Source organism: Callorhinus ursinus, unplaced genomic scaffold (assembly GCF_003265705.2).
Source record: "Callorhinus ursinus isolate GAN/ISIS: 27379988/994484 unplaced genomic scaffold, GSC_fseal_2.0 scaffold12, whole genome shotgun sequence".
Taxonomy (NCBI): domain Eukaryota; kingdom Metazoa; phylum Chordata; class Mammalia; order Carnivora; family Otariidae; genus Callorhinus; species Callorhinus ursinus.
Genome location: NW_027397074.1, coordinates 39953519 through 39972798, shown reverse-complemented (window position 1 = coordinate 39972798; position 19280 = coordinate 39953519). Strand labels below are relative to the sequence as shown.

The 19280-nt window shown below is 35.1% G+C and overlaps 1 protein-coding gene across 15 annotated transcripts in view; it reads right to left on the bottom strand.

The window, feature by feature from the left end:
- STK31 (serine/threonine kinase 31) overlaps positions 1-19280 on the bottom strand; it is an 83216-nt gene that overhangs the window by 26541 nt on the left and 37395 nt on the right. For 9 of the 15 annotated variants that reach the window (XM_073898959.1, XM_073898966.1, XM_073898955.1 and 6 more), the window contains 11 exons: positions 15668-15847; positions 13920-14036; positions 12176-12295; positions 10519-10650; positions 9224-9325; positions 7121-7201; positions 5390-5515; positions 4289-4414; positions 4020-4106; positions 2971-3120; positions 1293-1415 (listed from right to left, as the gene is read on the bottom strand). In XM_073898959.1, the coding sequence (XP_073755060.1) occupies positions 1293-1415; positions 2971-3120; positions 4020-4106; positions 4289-4414; positions 5390-5515; positions 7121-7201; positions 9224-9325; positions 10519-10650; positions 12176-12295; positions 13920-14036; positions 15668-15847 (1344 nt within the window). The remainder of the gene's footprint in view (positions 1-1292; positions 1416-2970; positions 3121-4019; positions 4107-4288; positions 4415-5389; positions 5516-7120; positions 7202-9223; positions 9326-10518; positions 10651-12175; positions 12296-13919; positions 14037-15667; positions 15848-19280) is intronic. The other 6 variants (XM_073898964.1, XM_073898961.1, XM_025873029.2 and 3 more) reach the window with 4 other exon arrangements.

Below are 19280 nucleotides of genomic sequence, written 5' to 3'. Positions count from 1 at the left end.
CCTCAAGTAGATTCAAAACCAAGAAACACTGATTACTTAAACATTAGGAACCTCTTTTAAAAATAAAGTTCATAAGGGCAAGAAGGAGTGCTATTTTCTAATTTTGAAAATTCTAAATAGTTTTTTTAAAAACTGGAAGTCTACAAAGTACTTTCCTTCCTTATTGATTATTTTCTAAGTATACCATTTCTTATGTGTCAAAAGATGTTCAGTGATAAGAACGTGAACCCTGGACTCAGACCTTGGCAGCAATTCCCACTCTCCCATTTACTTGCTGTGTGACCTTGGGCTTTAACCTCTTTGAGCCTAAAATAACTGTAATATGAAAATAACATCTATCTTACAGATTTACTGTAAAGATAAAGGTAATTAGCACAATAATTACCTAGTACATATCACTAAGAGTTAATTATCTCTTCTCCTCCCACTACCTTTTATCCTTGCTTCTTACAGTGTAGTCAAAAGTCCTGTAGCTAAGGCATCACCTGAGACCTTTTTGAAATGCAGACTCTCGCCCAGGAATTTGCGTATTAACAAGATCCCAGGTGATTCACATGCACTGTAAAGTCTGAAAAGCAATGATCTTGACAACAGACTATCTTTCAAATTTTTCTTCCTGATTAATACTTCAATCTGAGAGCAGTAAGAAAAGAGTGGAGCAAAGGTGAGTTTAATAAGTATTTCAGAGTAAGTAATTTTAAATGAAGATTAAAACGATGTTTTGGGAGGGGCGCCTGGGTGGCTCAATCATTAAGCGTCTGCCTTTGGCTCAGGTCGATCACCACATCTGGCTCCCTGCTCAGTGGGAAGCCTGCTTCTCCCTCTCCCACTCCCCTTGCTTGTGTTCCCTCTCTCGCTGTGTCTCTCTGTCAAATAAATAAATAAAATCTTAAAAAAAAAAAAACAACGATGTTTTGGGAGATAATAACAGTTGACAAATCAGTATAAAAGAGGAAAAATAATTCTTGGAGTAGTCATGCGTATACATAGTTGTGCAAATGGCATGCTCAAAAGGTTAACTAGGATCTCTAAGAGTTGAGAACTTTTTTAAACTCCTAATTCAGTCATTTTTCTTAGGATAGTACTTTAATTTTCAGATAAATTAATGATAAAAAATATTTCAATATGTCTACTTTGTATAAATCTTTCTTAATCCAGCATTTCATTATAGTTCTACATTTTCATTTTCTCCTCTTTTTGACTACCATATGGAAACCATTAAGACTACATATACACCGATGGCATTACCCTATGACTTGCAAATGACCAAAGTATAAAGCATTAAGACTTACACTAGTCAAAAAGGAACTGCTCAGACAATAAAATGTTAGCAAGAATGTAGAGAAACTGAAATCCTCATACACTGCTGATGAAAACGTAAAAAGATGGAGCCACTTTGGAAAATAGTCTGGTTCCTCAAAAAGTGAAACACAGAGTTACCATAGAGCAAAACAATTCCACTCCCAAGAGAAATGAAAACATGTCCACACAAAAACTTGTATACTAATGTTCACAGCAGCATTATTCATAATAATCAGAAAGTAGAAACAACCCAGCTGTCTACCAACTGATGAATGTAAAAACAAAATATGGTATATCCATACAACAAAATATTTGGGCATTTTTAAAAAGGAATGAAGTTCAGATACATGCTACAAGACACCTGAACCTTGAAAATGTTACACTAAATGAAATAAGTCAATCACCAAAGGGCACATACTATATGATTCCATTTATAGGAAAGGCCCAGAATAGTAAATCACAGGGACACAAAGTGGATTAGTGGTTTCCAAGGGGCTGAGTAAAGGAGGAAATGGGGAATGACTGCAAATTTGTATGGGGTTTCTTTTGGGGGGGGTGTTAAAGTTGTTCCGGAATTAGATAGTGGTGATCAATACACAACTTTGTGAATATACTAAAAACTAGTACTGAACTGTACACATGTGAATTACATCTCAATAAAGCTGTTATTTTAAAAAAGAAAACTGCTTGCCCATTCTACGAAAAAAAAAATCACAGTATGCTCTTCCATTGTCTAAAATCTCCTCTCTTTAGGGGTGCTGGGTGGCTCAGTCAGTTAAGCATCTGCCTTTGACTCAGGTCATGATCCCACATGAGGCTCCTTGCTCAGCAGGGAGCCTGCTTCTCCCTCTCTTCCCCACTCTCTGTCTCTCTCTCTCAAATAAATAAACAATAAAAATAAACTTAAAAAAAAAAACTCCTATCTTTACTAATTGCCTGTTCTGAGGCACTAAAATTATGACACCAAATTAGCAGCTAACATAGTTGAACCATCACTTAAACTAAATGGAAAAGTCCAAGGTTCCCAAGTTTCTAAAAATATCCCATTAATCAAAATTAGCAAAATATGTATATCCATATTTAATCTACTGGTGGGAGAGGGCACCAGCAGAACGGGAGATGGCCAACTAGTTTTCCTTGTGTATTTACAAGGAATTAAATATTTCTTGATGATGATAAAATAATCATTAGTGCTGTCAGTGCCATTGACTGTAATGTTAGGTTGCTCCTAATACTTAGAGTTAAAAAATATAATGCACAGGGGCGCCTGGGTGGCTCAGTCGTTAAGCGTCTGCCTTAGGCTCGGGTCATGATCTCAGGGTCCTGGGACCAAGCCCCACATCGAGCTCCCTGCTCAGCAGGAGGCCTGCTTCTCCCTCTCCCACTCCCCCTGCTTGTGTTCCCTCTCTCACTGTGTCTCTCTCTCTCAAACAAATAAAATCTTAAAAAATATATATATATATATATATGTATGTATAAGGCACAAATTTAGAAACTCTTGTTCTAGCACCTAGCTGGTAACAGTTAGTTGCTTACACTACATAACACTACATACCTTAACTAAGACAGAGGTCTTATAATAAATTACCATATCATGTAAAAGGCTGAACTAATGTCTAATAATATTAATGAGGTCTAGAACCTATTTGTAAAACCACAATACTTTACCACAGATTTGGTGAAGTCAAAATCTCCAACAATTCCTTGTTCACGATTTAAAGCAAATACATTGTTCTGATGAAGTGATCCATGAATTATGTCAGCCTTGTGCAATGTATGCAGGCCCTGGGCAACACCTTTCATGACCTTTAAAGCTTCCTACAGACAAGTACACACAAAAGATGTCAGGAAGTCAGCAAATAATTTTAATATCTGAACCTTTTCTTTAATTAAAAGACTTTTCCAGGAGTAAAGCTTCTTCCAAATGAACCTGTAATAAGAATACAGCATAGAGAAAAAATAGAAGACCAGAAGCCCTGATTATGTAATATCATACACATATAACTTAAAACACTGAGTCTCTAACAAGACTTAGATTACAAATGAGCATATATAGCATCTAGAAAAGAGACTAAATAGTGTTACCAGGTAAGAAGAATCAAGCCATTCCTCTATTTTTATTACTAATTCAAGTTTACAATGTAAATTAAAGCTGTCACTTAGGGGCGCCTGGGTGGCTCAGATGGTTAAGCGTCTGCCTTCGGCTCAGGTCATGATCCCAGGGTCCTGGGATCGAGTCCCGCATCGGGCTCCCTGCTCAGCAGGGAGTCTGCTTCTCCCTCCCTCTCTCCCTCTCTCCCTCTCTCTCTCTCTCTCTCCCTCTCTGTCTCTGTCTCTCATGAATAAATTTTAAAAAAAAAATTAAAAAAAAAAAAAGCTGTCACTTAAGCACTTATAATATCAAGTGCTATACTACACAATTTATATACAGCACAGCTTAATGGTTATAAGCATGGGCTTTGGTACCAAAAGACTTAATTTCAGTTCCCATCTCTGCCTCTTATGGAGGACCCTGTGCAAGTCACTTAATCTCTGTGAGCCTCATTTTTCTCATCTGTATATAACAGGATAACTCACATCACAGGATTGATGTGACAATTACATAGCATAATATCAGTAAAAATTTTACATAGTATATAAAGCATATACTATGCCCTCTAACATTAGGGATTATTTTCTCATTTAATATATCCATGGAAATAGTGTTTTTTACTTACTTCTGAAGTTAAAGGCACACTGGCTTGAACAGCACTCAGGTTTGCCCTAGGATAGTATGGGACCATCAGATAAGCCATAGGATCAGACTAAAAGCAAAACAGAATGAAACTCAAAGTGAAAAATTCTTCAATGTATTTTTAGTATACATCAATTATATAAGATAACTTTTCCTTTATGTTAAAAGGAATGGACTACCTCTCTAAAGCTTGGAGCTAAAACTTATTATAAATAAAATGTTTTCTGCAAGAGATTAGCATAAGAACTTTACCTTACACAAAAATAGGAATATCAATGGTAGTAACCCAGACTCTTCTTTAGCTTTTCTCCAAGCTCTGTGATAGGCGGCTGCTCTCTGAATCACCCTAGCTTCTGTGTCCACATCTACAGAATAGCCCTGGTACCAAAAAGAGATACAATGGTAATTCCAACATTAAAAATCTTACTCTAATTATACATTATTTCAACTTAAACATAGTTATTTTTATAATTTAAATTATATCTAATTTTATTTTTTAATTGTATAAGAACCTTTTCTATCTGCCTTGAATGCTATAATTTAGAAAGAACAATTCTACCTATACCTTTTTATTTTATTATGTTATGTTAGTCATCATACATTACATCATTAGTTTTTGATGTAGTGTTCCATGATTCATTGTTTGCGTATAACACCCAGTGCTCCATTCAGTACATGCCCTCCTTAATACCCATCACCGGGCTAACCCATCCCCCCATCTCCCTCCCCTCTAAAACCCTCATATTGTCTACCTATACCTTAATATACATTCTATAATGCATTGCTACTAGGGCCAAATTAATTATCCTATTATGATTAACAGTTTCCCAGCTCAAAAAAGAAATCAAAGAATAGAAAATTGTATTGGCAAAACAGTTGAAATTTCAAAGAACAGTGTAAGTAAAGCAAGAATTTTAAAAGGCTATTGGATAGAATGTAGTAAGTTCACCCAAAAAAGAAAAGCCAAGTATATCCTATTAAAGATATATATTATTTAGGAAAATGAGGGAAACTGAATTCAAAATTAGTTCTGGCAGCCAAGTAGGAAACATAAGCATCATGCCAGTTAACTCATATAATTTTTTTTAAGGGGGGAAGGAGAGAGAGGTGTGGAGGGGAGGAGGGGTAGAGGAAGAGGGAGAGAGAGAGTCTCAAGCAGCCTCCATGCCCAGGACCCTGAGATCATGACCTGAGCCGAAATCAAAAGTCAGATGCTTAACCGACTGAGCCACCCAGGTGCCCCTCAACTCATACAATTTAGAAAACAAGCAGTGGATTTTTACTTTCCTGAAAATAATACCACCACTCCTGTTTATACTTCTGAGTCTTCCACAGGTCAGAACTTAAACTTACCTTTAAAAGAATTATCTGCCCATTAACCTCAGAACAAACTAAAGGGCGCTTGCTGCTAAGTTCCTTCATGGGCTCAGCATCAAGAAGATCCCGTTCCAAACTCATAGTAAGAAGACCACCAGAGTTCTAGGCACAAATTTTGGTACAGTTAAAGAATCCAAACCATCCCAGTACTTTTAAATCATCAACATAACTAGTTACATGCTATGAGATGATTTGGACATCATCAACCCTACTGGAGAAACCAGTAAAATAAAAATACTGAAAGCTTCCTGATTTTTCCAGTTCCTGGCTCTTGAAGTCCTCTCACCCAAAGCGTAATCAACATACATTTAACAGCTGCTACAGTTGTAGAACAAAATCCGAATATGATTGGTATTAACCAACCAGATATGTATCCAAAAAACCCTGATGTTTACTTGGAAGATTTCATGTGTTTCCTAAAAATATTAAAATGATGACAGATAAAAAGAAGGCTGTAGAATGGGAATGAAAAGTATAAAAATTATGACTACTATGAAGTAATTCTAACACCTCTGCCTCTGTTTGAAGTGGAATCCCTGAAAGTGAAAATGGTTTTCAAATATTTTAATCCTATTAGATATTTCTGCTACTTTTTAAAAGGAATACATTTTTTGGATAAAACCTATCAACATTTTAGATCAAGGTAAATTTTATTGTGGTGTAATTTTAGTAACAGGGGCTGTGAAATTATTTTCTGGTTTTTATTTTTATGTGTTGTCAATATTATTTAAGTAAACCACAAAATATAATCAACCTACAGAGGTTTCCTGGGCATACATCACAGTCAAACATCTTAAAATCATTAAAGGAGTCCATTAGCTATGATTAAAACGTTTTATAATCTTTCACAATAAAGAGATGAGCACACTTCTAAAAACTAATTTTCAAGTCCTACACAGCACCACATACTCATTCATCCATCCTACATGAGTGTCTAAGCTAAAGTTAAAGAACTGTGAAGAAAATCCCACATTATTTTAAAGTCTAGTCTGGAAAAATTTTACAGTAATTAACAATTTAAGGGGACCTTAATCTTACATATTCATGAGTTCATAACTCTATAAATACAGCCATTTCTGTACTATCTTTAAGCTATTATCATGAATTTAATGACAATCTTAAAGAATAGATCTTTCATCTAGTCCCTCATCCTTAGCAGGCAATATAAAACACAGAGCTAACAGATTCTGCCCTGAGAGCCCGAGTTTACTAATCCTGCTCCATACAGGCCTTCTGTCCAATACATTGATTTCCCAGGCTTTGAATGCTGCCTGCCTAGAAAACTATGCCCATGTCCACATCTCTACTTAACCAATTCTCTAGAATTCCCAGCCTGCTTTAACCTAAAAGATACATTCTGCTTAAATTCCTCATGACTGGCAGTATCCTGCTTTTATTCTAACTCTTGAAACAACAGCTAAAATTGCTTTATCATTTCAAAAAATAAATATCTGTAATTCAAACAAGTGTCATGCAATGTACTGAATAGATATGAGGGAAAGAGAAAAACATGCAAATTAATATAAACATTAGAATACAATATACCAATACTAAAGATAGTCTTGAGGAAAAGTTCTAACAATACCCAGAAACTATTCATCAGGAAATCTTCATAGTAAGGACAGCATAAATTTAACACTGACACACAATTTAATATCACTTTTCAACCCTCTATGGAGTAGTAATTCTCAGGGCAACAAAGCTTACCATGTACTTAAGTAACCCTATTTCAGGATAAAGCAAAGGCAGCTCAGGGAACCATTTCTGTACCAAGCTATTCAGCTTCTCCTAAATTTAAAAAATATTTTTTATTATAAATCAACATACATTCAATTGTGACATGTTGCTCTTCAGGAAAAAATAACATACCAGTATCTCCCTTACTATAAATCTAACAAGATACACAATCTAATAAGATGTATAATCTAATAAGATATATAATCACTGATTTTGCCTTCTACTACAAGAGATATCAAATGAGGGGTGCCTGGGTGGCTCAGTGGGTTAAGCGTATGCCTTCGGCTCAGGTCTTGATCCCAGGGTCCTGGGATCGAGCCCCACATGGGGCTCCCTGCTCAGCGGGAAGCCTGCTTCTCCCTCTCCCACTCCCCCTGCTTGTGTTCCTTCTCTCGCTTTGTGTCTCTCTGTCAAATAAATAAGTAAATAAATAAAGAGATATCAAATGAAAACCAAGAGTCATCCTGGGTCAAAGTCACCATCTTACTACCAGAAGAAAAACTTAATTATCAATTTTATACTGGTGTGTGTGTGTGTATATATATATGTATATATATATATAGGCACAATATCTTGCCTAAGATCAAAGTAGACACTCACTTCCGAGCTAAAATGAAAATGTATGTTGATAACATCAATTTGCATCATAAAATTGTCATTTCTCAGAATATTAAGAATACACTGACATTTTAAAATAATAGCTATTTCATTTAGGAGGGGAAAAAAATCATAAAAGCCTTGAAAGAAGAAGCAAATATGCAGCTCTACAAAACCCACTTTGAAGTAAATGTGAAAACTGAGGATCCTTAGAAAAGTCATTTGTCACATTTATTAAGTAAAACTTCTAGACGCTTGTCAACTCACTGGGAGATAGCTATTTTACCCAAGGTTCATAAGGTGAGTAACTAAGCACACACAGTCAGATGAATTTGCTAAATAAAACATAACACTTAGAATGTATTATTTTCTTGTGTTTTATTTTATTTAAAGTCAATTAACATATAGCATATTATTAGTTTCAGAGGTAGAATTCAGTGATTCATCAGTTGCATATAACACCCAGTGCTCATTACAACAAGTGCCCTCCTTAATGTCCATCACCCACTTACTTCATCCCCTGAACCCCCCCCTTCCTCTAGCAACCCTCAGTTTGTTTCCTATAGTTAAGAGTCTCCTATGGTTTGTCTCCCTCTCTGACTGCCTATTATTTTCATTGTATTTTTATTGTTCAAAGCAGGGTCCACCTTACTTGTTCCCCCATAACATCCCTGAAACATAAAATGTATCACTTCCATTTATTTATTTGTGAGATAAAGAGAGGCTGCATGCGGAGCAGGAGGGGAAGGGCAGGGGGAGAAAAGAATCCCAAGCTGGCTCCACACCCAGTGCAAAGCCTGACAAGGGCTTGATCTCACAACCCTGAGATCATGACCTGAGCCAAAATCATAAGTCTAATGTTCAACAGACTGAGCAACCCAGGCACCTCATATTCTTTACCTTTTAAAGAGAAAATACACTGATGGGACTCTCCCAAGGTCACAAAATATTAGCATAAAAGTGGAGCCTTAAAGATGTAACTTCCCCCCAAAATTCAGGTAGTTGCATTTTGTTATATTCTTCAACTAAACTATGCTGCCCGATTAATGTTTTCATTGCAGCATTAGGTTAAAAGGGTGTTGATTTAGATTTTATTAAAGGAAAAAATCTTTAGCTCCATGTGAAACAGAAATCAAGCAGTATGTAAAAGTATGTTTGTGCTATAATCTCAGAAAAAAAGACTAAAAAGAAAGTTAAGTGAAAAGTTAACAGGGACTACTACTGTTATAACTGAATGGAAAAGTTACAGGTGGTATTTTTTCTTCTTTATAATTTTCTGTAATTTCCACATTTGGTACAATGGATATTAATTATCATCAGAAATTAATTTCTAAATTCACATAAACATTCCTATGCAAACATAACTATGCTGATATAATCTCATCTTGTCATTATAGTGCACTTCATAAAATGGATATACGAATTCAATTTCTACAGTAAAAACTAATTCAAAACTTCAAAGAATTAAATACTTACATATTCCTCCTGCTCGCGATAAATTTCCTGAAAGACACTATTGCGCAACTGAGCTATTTCTTGTTTTATTTTCTCAATTTCAGATCCATCATAGTCATCAGACTTTAATCAGAAAGAAAAAAGTGACCTTACAAGCTTATTAAAGTAGACCGAAAACAAGTCTTCCTAGTAAGAATGCAACTTCTATAACAAATCACTCTGATTTCTATGTGTCCTTCTGTATCTAGCAGAAAACAGACCCTCATAACACTTTATTCTAACAGACTTTTCCCAAACCTACAAAAAGGAATAGAAAATAAAGACATAAAATCAACACAGATTTTTCTTGTCTCTTAATTTGCTATAGATTTTCTCTAAGAAGATGACCACCTACCAACATAAAGTAAATGTCAAAAATAACCAAAATACAATTAAATTCCCTGGAACTGTTTTCTACATGAGATTTGGTTAAAAAAAAAAAAAGTAATGTATGGTGTGTCTATTAGAGGACAGACAATGCAGGCCTCAAAAAGAGTCCTTAAAACTCCAACGATAATAAGCCACCTTAAAAAGTATATATGTTTTCTATGTTATATTTCTCCAAAAATTAAACTAAAAAAGACCCCATCCCCCAGAGTCCAGAATAGAATGAAAAACTGGAAAAATCTTAAACCATTAAATTAGTTTCACTCCAAGTCCAATTAAGTGCTCCAAAGAGGAAGAGCCAACTCAAGTTGGATTAAGACATAATGTAGATTCCTTTTGTTCATTAATCAATCCTCAAGGGAACACAAAGAATTACCAGTTAATTCAGTTTCAAACTGAAAGAAGGAGGTTAGTCCAGATTAGAGTGTCTGAATTCTTCCAGTTCTATTATTGTATGAAAACAACTTAGAATATTTAGGCGGAATAGTAAGTCCAGCCATTAAAAAGAGAGCTAACAAAGAACATCATGATCTTAAAAATACATTATGACAAAATTCTACCTTTAGGGGAATACCTTGCATGTAGTAGATTTGTATTGTTTTAGGTATTATAACAGTCTAAACCAAAAGAATTTTTAAATTGTTCTAAAATATTTGTTACTAAAAACCAAAGTAGCCATGTAAAATGTTTTCAAAGAACATTTAAAGACATGGTAAAATGTTTACACTATTAATGTAATAATCTTACATACACAGAAAAAAAGATAAAATATAAAACAAAATGTAAATAATAGTTTTCCTATTGTAAAGAATGTATTTACGCATTATTTTCAGGAATCAGAGTAAAATGAGGCACACGTGGAATTTCATAAGAACCAAGTGTTTCCTTACTTCTTCCAAATTATTCTTTTCAACCAATTTCCATCTCAGTCGAGCTTTTAAGTTTTTCAATGTCTTTTTAATGGACAGCAAGTGATCCACATTGGGGTTCTTATTTAAACATTCGATAATCTGCTTCTTAAACTAAGTAAGAAAAAAAGTTATTATATTTTCAAAGCATAGACAATATTTATTGAAGTCACTTACTGACCATTTCTTATTTCTCTACTAAGATTCAACTAGTATTTACTAAGTTCAGACTGAAATAAGAAATTCCACAATTTTCAAAAAGACAATCTACTAACTGATTTCTTAGTTATCCACATTTCTATCCAGGAGAATATGAGTCCCAGCAATCAGAGTAGCAAAGGTAAGAGAAATATTTCAAGCTGAGAGCTACAGTGAGACATCTTTGCTAGATATGATGCAAACAGAATTTCTAGTGAGGATATAAACTAAAATTACCTTCCCCAAAGTAGTGTGACAATACGTTATCAATTTTTTTTTTTAAGATTTTATTTATTTATTTGACAGAGAGAGAGAGAGCACAAGTAGGCAGGCAGGCAGGCAGAGGCAGAGGGAGAAGCAGGCTCCCCGCTGAGCAGGGAGCCCGATGTGGGGCTCGATCCCAGGACCCTGGGATCATGACCTGAGCCGAAGGCAGACGCTTAACCGACTGAGCCACCCAGGTACCCCAATACGTTATCAATTTTTAAGAATGTTGATTCCTTTTGACTTAGTAATTAACAATTTTTAGGAATCTGAGGAACATACAAAAGAATGCACAAAGATTATGTACAGTGTTGTTTATGGCTAATAATAAATAGAAGTAACCTTAACATCTAACACAGATGAATGTTAAATAATTTTGTACATCTATGCAAGTGATGATGCTTTAGTTGCTCAAAATGACAGTACAGAAGAATCATTAATTACATGGGGCAGTATTCATAATATACCATTAAATGAAGAAACATTTTCGAAACAGTTTACAAAACAATGCAATGCACATGATATATGTACATATATATAAGTCACCATACAAAAAGAAAATACTCTGAAACTAGCCCTGAGTATCTATCTCTTAGGCTAAGGGGATTATAATCAATGTTATTATTTCTTATCTTCCTGTATTTAGCAAATTTTCTACTGTAAACCTGTACAGGCATAAAGATAATGATGGTAGAGATTAGGTTTTATTTTTTTTTTTTAAGATCTATTTATTTATTTTAGAGAAAGAGAGAGCATGAGCAGAAGGGGCAAAGGGAGAGGGAGAGAGAATCCCAAGCAGACTCTGCGCTGAGAGCAGAGCCCAATGTGGGGGGGGGGGTTCCCATGCTATGACTCCGAAATCATGACCCAAGTCGAAACCAAGAGTCAGACACTCAACTGACTGCGCCACCCAGGTGCTCCAGTAAAGGTTAGGTTTTGAAGAACACAAGGAAATCAAAGATTTAAGACAATCCAAAACTTCAATATATTTTTATCAATTAAACCACTATTTTCACTGTAGGGTGAATTTAATTACACACCAGCTAACTATACTGTTTTTCTAGCAATAATAATTAGTTACCTATACACTGGATATTAAACTACTTGAGAAAAATTTAAGTATTAAAAAATTCGAAGGATCAATATAGAAGACCAAAAAAATAAAGCATAATCCAACCTCAATACTGTCCTCGTACTTGGATTGTATTGCAGCAATAAGCCTTTCCTCTGAACGGATCTTTTGTAGTACTTGACTATATGTATTTAAAATGATCTCCTTGTCTGCATCACCTTGCTCCTAAGTGAAATAAATCATACACACAGAATTATTCACAAAAGAGTATCCAAAATAATTTAAACCTCCAATAACAATGAATAGACTTTAAAATAATGCCTTTAAAAATTCTTTTTTTTTTCAAAATATTTCTTAAATACGTATCTTTTTCGAGACAGAAGAGAGACTATATCAAAGATGTTCATGTAGAAAATTTTGCTCCCATCACATTATTATTCCTACAGCTTTCTAGATTAGTGTTAAAGGAAATCAAGGATACCACTACACTAAATTTAAGAACTAACAACACATAGAATTTCAACACTTTATTTTTAGAAATCATCTATTAACAACCACTTCTAAAATCAAGTCTGACAAAGAGGTACAAACTTCCATTTATAGAATAAATAAGTCATGGAGATGAAAAGTACAGCATAGAGAACATAGTCAATAACATTGTAATAAACAGTCTTACAAGGTGACTGACAGTGACTAAGATTATCCTGGTGAACACTGAGTGATGTATAGAAATGTCAAATTACTATGTTATACACCTGAAATTAATGTAACGCTGTATGTTAATCATACTTCAGCAATAAAATAAAATAATGAAGTCTGACTAAACCATCTAAATACTATTAAAAAAAGACTTTAAAAATAAGGAAATACAGAAACGTATATGTATTTTTCAATGCCAACCTGAAAAAACAGCAAAAGGGAAAAAGAAACAAGTAAAAGGAACAACATAACCAATGAGACTTTGGTAAACAGCCTGAAACACTGGGAAAGAGTCCCAGTGAGCAATAATAACATTACAAAATGCTCTTTTGAAGAGCTACACTAATTTTTAACTTGGCATGACGATAGGGAACATACACGGAACAGAAAGGGAGCTACTAATCATTCTTGTATATACACTTCCAGAGCTCTCCCAGATTTTATTTTAATTTTTTACAAATTCTAAAGTCTTTTCTTAGTCATTGGGTATGATGGACTCAAGAATCAAATGACACAGAAAGCTGACACACTCAGATTAAGAGGAGTTTTCCTAGAATTAAACATTAGATTTTACTTTTTTAATGTGAAATGTCCTATTAAAATGAAAATATCAGGAGATGGGTATTAAGGAGGGCACTTGTTATGATGAGCACTGGGTGTTATATGTAAGTAATGAATCACTAAATTCTACTCCTGTAAGCAACATTACACTATATGCTAACTAACTAGAATTTGAATAAAAATTTGGAAGAGAAAAAAAAACAAAGTACACATCATTTAACAAAATGATGGTTACCAGAAGGGAAGGGGGTGGGAGGGTGGATTAAATAGGTGATGGGGATTAAGGAGTGCACTTGTCAAGATGAGCACAGGATGATGTACAGTAGTGCTGAATTAACTGTAGTGTACACCCGAAACTAATATAACCCTGTATGTTAACTAACTGGCATTAAAATAAAAACTTAAAAAAAATGAAATTATCACTGTGGAAGAATAAAAATTTGCATTGTGTTTGGGTTAGAACTTGACAACGTTACTATTTCAAATAGGTCTATAAGAGGAAAACTAAGATCATTCTTCATACTTGCTAATTAGCAAGAAAAACCATACTATTTCAAAGGAAGCAATAACAAAGAATATCAATACTCACAACCAGAGATATCTCCAGCTCTTTGCAGACGCTTGACTCAGTCTTCTCTAGGATTTCATCAAGACTACTGATTGTGTCTTCAGAAGTTCGTGATTCTTCCACAGAGAGATCAAAAGCCTCATTTGCAAAAAATTAAAACATGAAAGTATCTCATTTAATTATTTCAATTAGTATTATGTCCTTATACCTAGAGCAAAGCATTAGCCTATGCACTGGGCAATGTGGGGGAAGTAAGGATACACAAGAAAGATAAAGTACTGCCCTCCCAAAACTTACACATCAAAAAAGAAAAAGCACACACAGATCACACACATAAAACACCAATTTTTTAACATAATCTGTGGTTAAGAGACATAAGAGGAAAAGTATGAAAAAAAACCAACAAAACAGAAACAAGACCAAGACTTTGTGAGGACAGTAAAAGAAGCGGTCTGAGTAAAAGCTGGTAAGAACCTTAAATGCTTAGGTGAAAAGTTTAAATCTGATAGGTAGTAGGCAGACAATGTCAGTTCTTTAATAAAAAATACCAGGTATATAATTATACCTGGTATTTAGTGATGACCTACTAAGTATTTAGGAATCTGGAGATTAAAAATTAAAGATTAAACCCAGATGACGTCCATCTCTTCAGGAAAACAAAGGTATTTTCTACCAGGATACAGACTTTATAATAAAGTGTTAAATAGAATAAAATCATGGGCCCAAATTATAATATAGAACATAAAAGTCATAAGCAGTCACTTTGATTTCAGACATTAGATATGTGATTATGGAAATCTGGATTTGGGAAACAGCTATGGAAATGAAAGAAAAGGATACATGATAGTTAACCTAAGCAGAAAAACATTCTGATCAATAATAAAAGACAACAAAAAAATAACTTAGTTAATATATCCATTAAAAAGTACCAAAATGAAGAGTTCTGGAGGTAGCTGGGAGATTAAAGACTTTTTTTCCCCAAAACAAAGCTAGAAATGCATATATGTAAGTCATTCACACAGATAAATGACACCCTGGTGTCCCTTGCCCTTGCTGAGAAGGTTGTAAAACAGAGAGAAGAACACAGAAAACAGAGAATCAGTAACAAAATGAGGCTGAAATTTAATTAGGGTTCCAAGTATATTAACACAACACTACATGCCCCCACAGCTTTTGAAAAATTACATGGTGTTTTTAAAATAATAAATAAGAATAAATAAGAACTAAAAAGAATAATACACAAAAAATCATTTCTAGTATCTAGTATCAACTGAGACTAGTATTCTCCAGTCACGTTAGATATCTTTAAGATATTTAAGATATCTAAAACTTAAAAGACTTAAACACTGTCAATTAACATATTTTCAGCATGAGTCGTTAGCCAACTAACATTAAAACACATGTCTTGCTAAAAAAGAAACTAAACAAAGAAAGCTCTACTACCATCTAAAGCACATGTATATACAATAAGACCCTTATCTCTGCACTACAGCTATAGAAAATACACTAGACTTATAATAAATTCCAGTGATACTATCTTATACCTACAATGGTTTATGAAGCTATTTTTCATATATGTTCCTAGAGAATACAAATATGTAAATCCTTCACTCCTCCATCCCAGCCCTCTTCCCCTCAATCCCTCTCTTCCTCTTCCTTTCTTCTCCTCAGAAAAGAAGTAAATTATACTTGGAAAATTATTAAAAAACCCATATTCCCTGGTTTACACTACAACACCAATACCACCACTGGGTAAGAGCTCTTATTACCTTTACAGTGTTCTGGAACCATGCTACAAGACGTTGTAGAGAAACCTCTGTTTCACTTCTAACATTGGTGAACTCCTCTCTTTTATCACACTTCCAGTCATAAAATTTCTTAAGTGTTTCTTCAGAGTTTGTCCCTTCTTTGGCCTGTCCATATACTGCCTCTAAAGAGGTTGACAAATCCTATAGAAACATATTTCTGTTTATTAACTTCATATTCGGATTCAAGCAGGGGGCGCCTGGGTGGCTCAGTCGTTAAGCGTCTGCCTTTGGCTCAGGTCATGATCCCAGGGTCCTGGGATCGAGCCCCACATCGGGCTCCCTGCTCCGCGGGAAGCCTGCTTCTTCCTCTCCCACTCCCCCTGTTTGTGTTCCCTCTCTCTCTGTGTCTCTCTCTGTCAAATAAATGAAATCTTTAAAAAAAAAAAATTTAAAAAAATTTTAAATCTATGAGACAGAAAAGTAGTATGTTGAGGGGTGCCTGAGGGCTCAGTCAGTTAAGCATCTGCCTTCGGCTCAGGTCCTGGGATGGAGCCCCCCATCAGGCTCCCTGCTCAGCAGGGAGCCTGCTTCTCCCTCTCGCTCTGCCTACTGTGCTCTCTCTGTCAAATGAATAAATAAAATTTTTTTAAAAAGTAGTATGTTGAATCTCTATCCTTAACAATCTTATAAATAAAACTTAGAAACATTAGATATGAAAATATAAAACTACCTAGAAGGTGATTTATTTGGACTATAATAGTAAAAGTTAGACAAATAATTCCAATTAAGGAAGACATTGAACATATTTATGAACTTAAAAAGCATTTTAGAAAGGACTAGAAGAGATAAGACAGCCTATAGCTCTCTCTAGGAATAAAACTCCAGAAATGTCACTGAGACAAGAGGAAAGCTTAAAAAAATCCCAGAAATTTTTATCACAAAACTTTAAGATACCTTTAGAAAGACAGAAGCTAGTTGGTGCTCAGCAATGAGGAAGTCACTGCAAAGCTGAAGAAGCCTTGTACCACAGCAGAAAACAGCATGTGGGAAAAGAGAACCTTCTTCATATGCCCTTCTCTCTCACACTGTAAAGCAGTAGCACAAAGCAAGAGGCAATGGTTTATACAAGTACAGTACAGGAACCTAGATGAGGCAAAAACTGAAAACTGGCACAGAAAAGTTGGCTATCCCCTAAGCATTTCTTTTCTTCCCTTTTCCCCCTGAATACCAGGTAGCATTTACACCCAAGGGTAGTAGCCCCTGAAAAAGAGTAGTGGCTGAGGCAGAGGGACTGGGAGGTCCACTGAAGAGTAAGATCATCTAGAAGAAAAGTCTACAGGAAGTAGTTGAGCCCAAAATGTAACCCTAGAAGCTCTGAGAAACAACCTCATCCTATTCCCTAAACCCACCTGAAGTCTTTGAAGTTACATCCCAAGCTTTCATCCCTCCCTAGGACCCCTTTACCACCCTATCCCATACCTACACAACAGTGTAGAACTAAGACAGCTTATAGTTCTCCAAGGCAATATGAGATCTTGGAGGGGAGGTACAGAGGAGGATGAAATGTGTGACCAACAGAACTCTGAATGGAATGTAACAAACGAAGCCACCTTATAAAAAAGGAAGCAAAAATCAAGAACTCGAAACAAGCATAACAAATACTCTCAACAAAAAGAAAGAATACTGAAAACACAAAGCAAAACCAAGTACTTATAAACAATAACCAACTGAAGTTATTAGGTATAAAAGAAATAATCTTTGAAATAAAGAACACAAAGCATTCACTATTGCAAAAAGGATACAGCTAGAGAACCATTTAGTGAGCTAGATGGTTAAGTCAGGATTCCTCAGATCCCCCCAAAAAAGACACAGAAAAGGATAAGATAGCAAAAAAAATGGATGAACAATTAAAATATGTAGAGGATAGAAGAAATTTAAATGTCCATCTAACAGAAGTCCCAGGATAAGAGAAAAAGTAAAGGGGCAGGGGGAGAAGGGATAATATCTTAAGAAGTAAGTATCAAATATTCCCTAGAGTTCAAGAAAGATATAAAATCTCAGACTGAATTGACTCAGATTAAATCTAAACTTTAGTGCAACTTAGGAACAAAGTCAAGAGAAAATACTAAAGTTTCCAGTGGAGAGAAAAGGTCACAGAAGAACAAAAATCAGATTGAGAACAACTATGGGAATAAAAAGACAATGGGTTATTATTGTCAAAAGTTTGAAAGAAAAATGGACTTTGGACCTAATATTTTATAGCAAATGAAACAAATGTTTAAAGTGCTTAAATGCAAGCAATTGTTTAAATGTTTAAATAAGATATCCTGAGACAGGGATGCCTGGGTGGCTCAGCTGGTTAAGTATTTGCCTTCAGCTCAGTCATGATCTCAGGGTCCTGGGATCAAGCCCCACATTGGGCTCCTTGCTCAGGAGGGAGCCTGTTTCCTCCCTCTCCCTCTGCTGCTCCCCCTCTCCCCCTGCTTGTGCGTGCTCTCTGTCAAATATATAAATAACACCTTAAAAAAATAAAAATTAAAAATAAATAGAGGGGAAAAAAGATAAAGCAAATAATAATCAAAAAAAAAACAGGTAGAAAAGGAATTTTTAAAGGAAACAATATTTTAACACCATAAAGGAAAAATAAGGTTAAATAAGGGTTAAAAAGAATACAGTTTAAAATACATAACAACCAATAAATACATTAACACCCAACAATACAGCACTGAAATTTTTTTAACAACTTAAAGAACTAGAATATATAACAAAAATACCTCAAAACTGATAAACTGATTAGACCAAAAACTAAGCAAAGATACAGAAGATTAAGGGTTAAAATAATAGCTATAAATCAGGAACTGTACACCAAGAACACCCAGAATGTACTTTCTTTTTTAACTTATAAGAACAGTCATGAACAATCAACCATATACTTTAGGCCACAAAAGAAGTCTCAATAACTGTTGAGGAAATCAGAAATCATGAACTTTAATTTCTTTGACCTCTATTATTGTTAAAGTTTTATTTCTTAAGTACTTGAAGAATATAAGTAAATATCAAACTACTTCACCAAAATAGAAGTTCAAAGAATATTCTGGTGACCGAGGGGAACAGTAGAAAGGGAAACAAACCAGATACAGCAAAAAGTCTCTTAAGATTAAACTTTAAGAAGAAAAGAGTTTTTCAAACAATCTCGGTTGCAGGGGCACCTGTGTGGCTCAGTCGTTGGGTGTCTGCCTTCAGCTCAGGTCATGGTCCCAGGGTCCTGGGATCGAGCCCCACATTGGGCTCCTGGCTCAGTGGGGAGCCTGCTTCTCCCTCTCCCACTCCCCCTGCTTGTGTTCCCTCTCTCGCTGTCTCTCTCTCTCTGTCAAATAAATAAATAAAATCTTAAAAAAAAAAAAATCTTGGTTGCAACCCTATGTTTACTAACAGTTCATGAGAAGAAATAAGCCTTTACAGGTTAAAGTAGAAATTGCACTGTAGACAGGTACATTCTTACCACACCACTCCCCTTTTGTATGCACAGGTTACTTCACTATTCTGGAAGAACTTATACTATACATGGTATCATCTAAACTACATCGTCCTCCAGGCAGACAGAAAGAGTGCCCAGATGTCCCTGAATATCCTT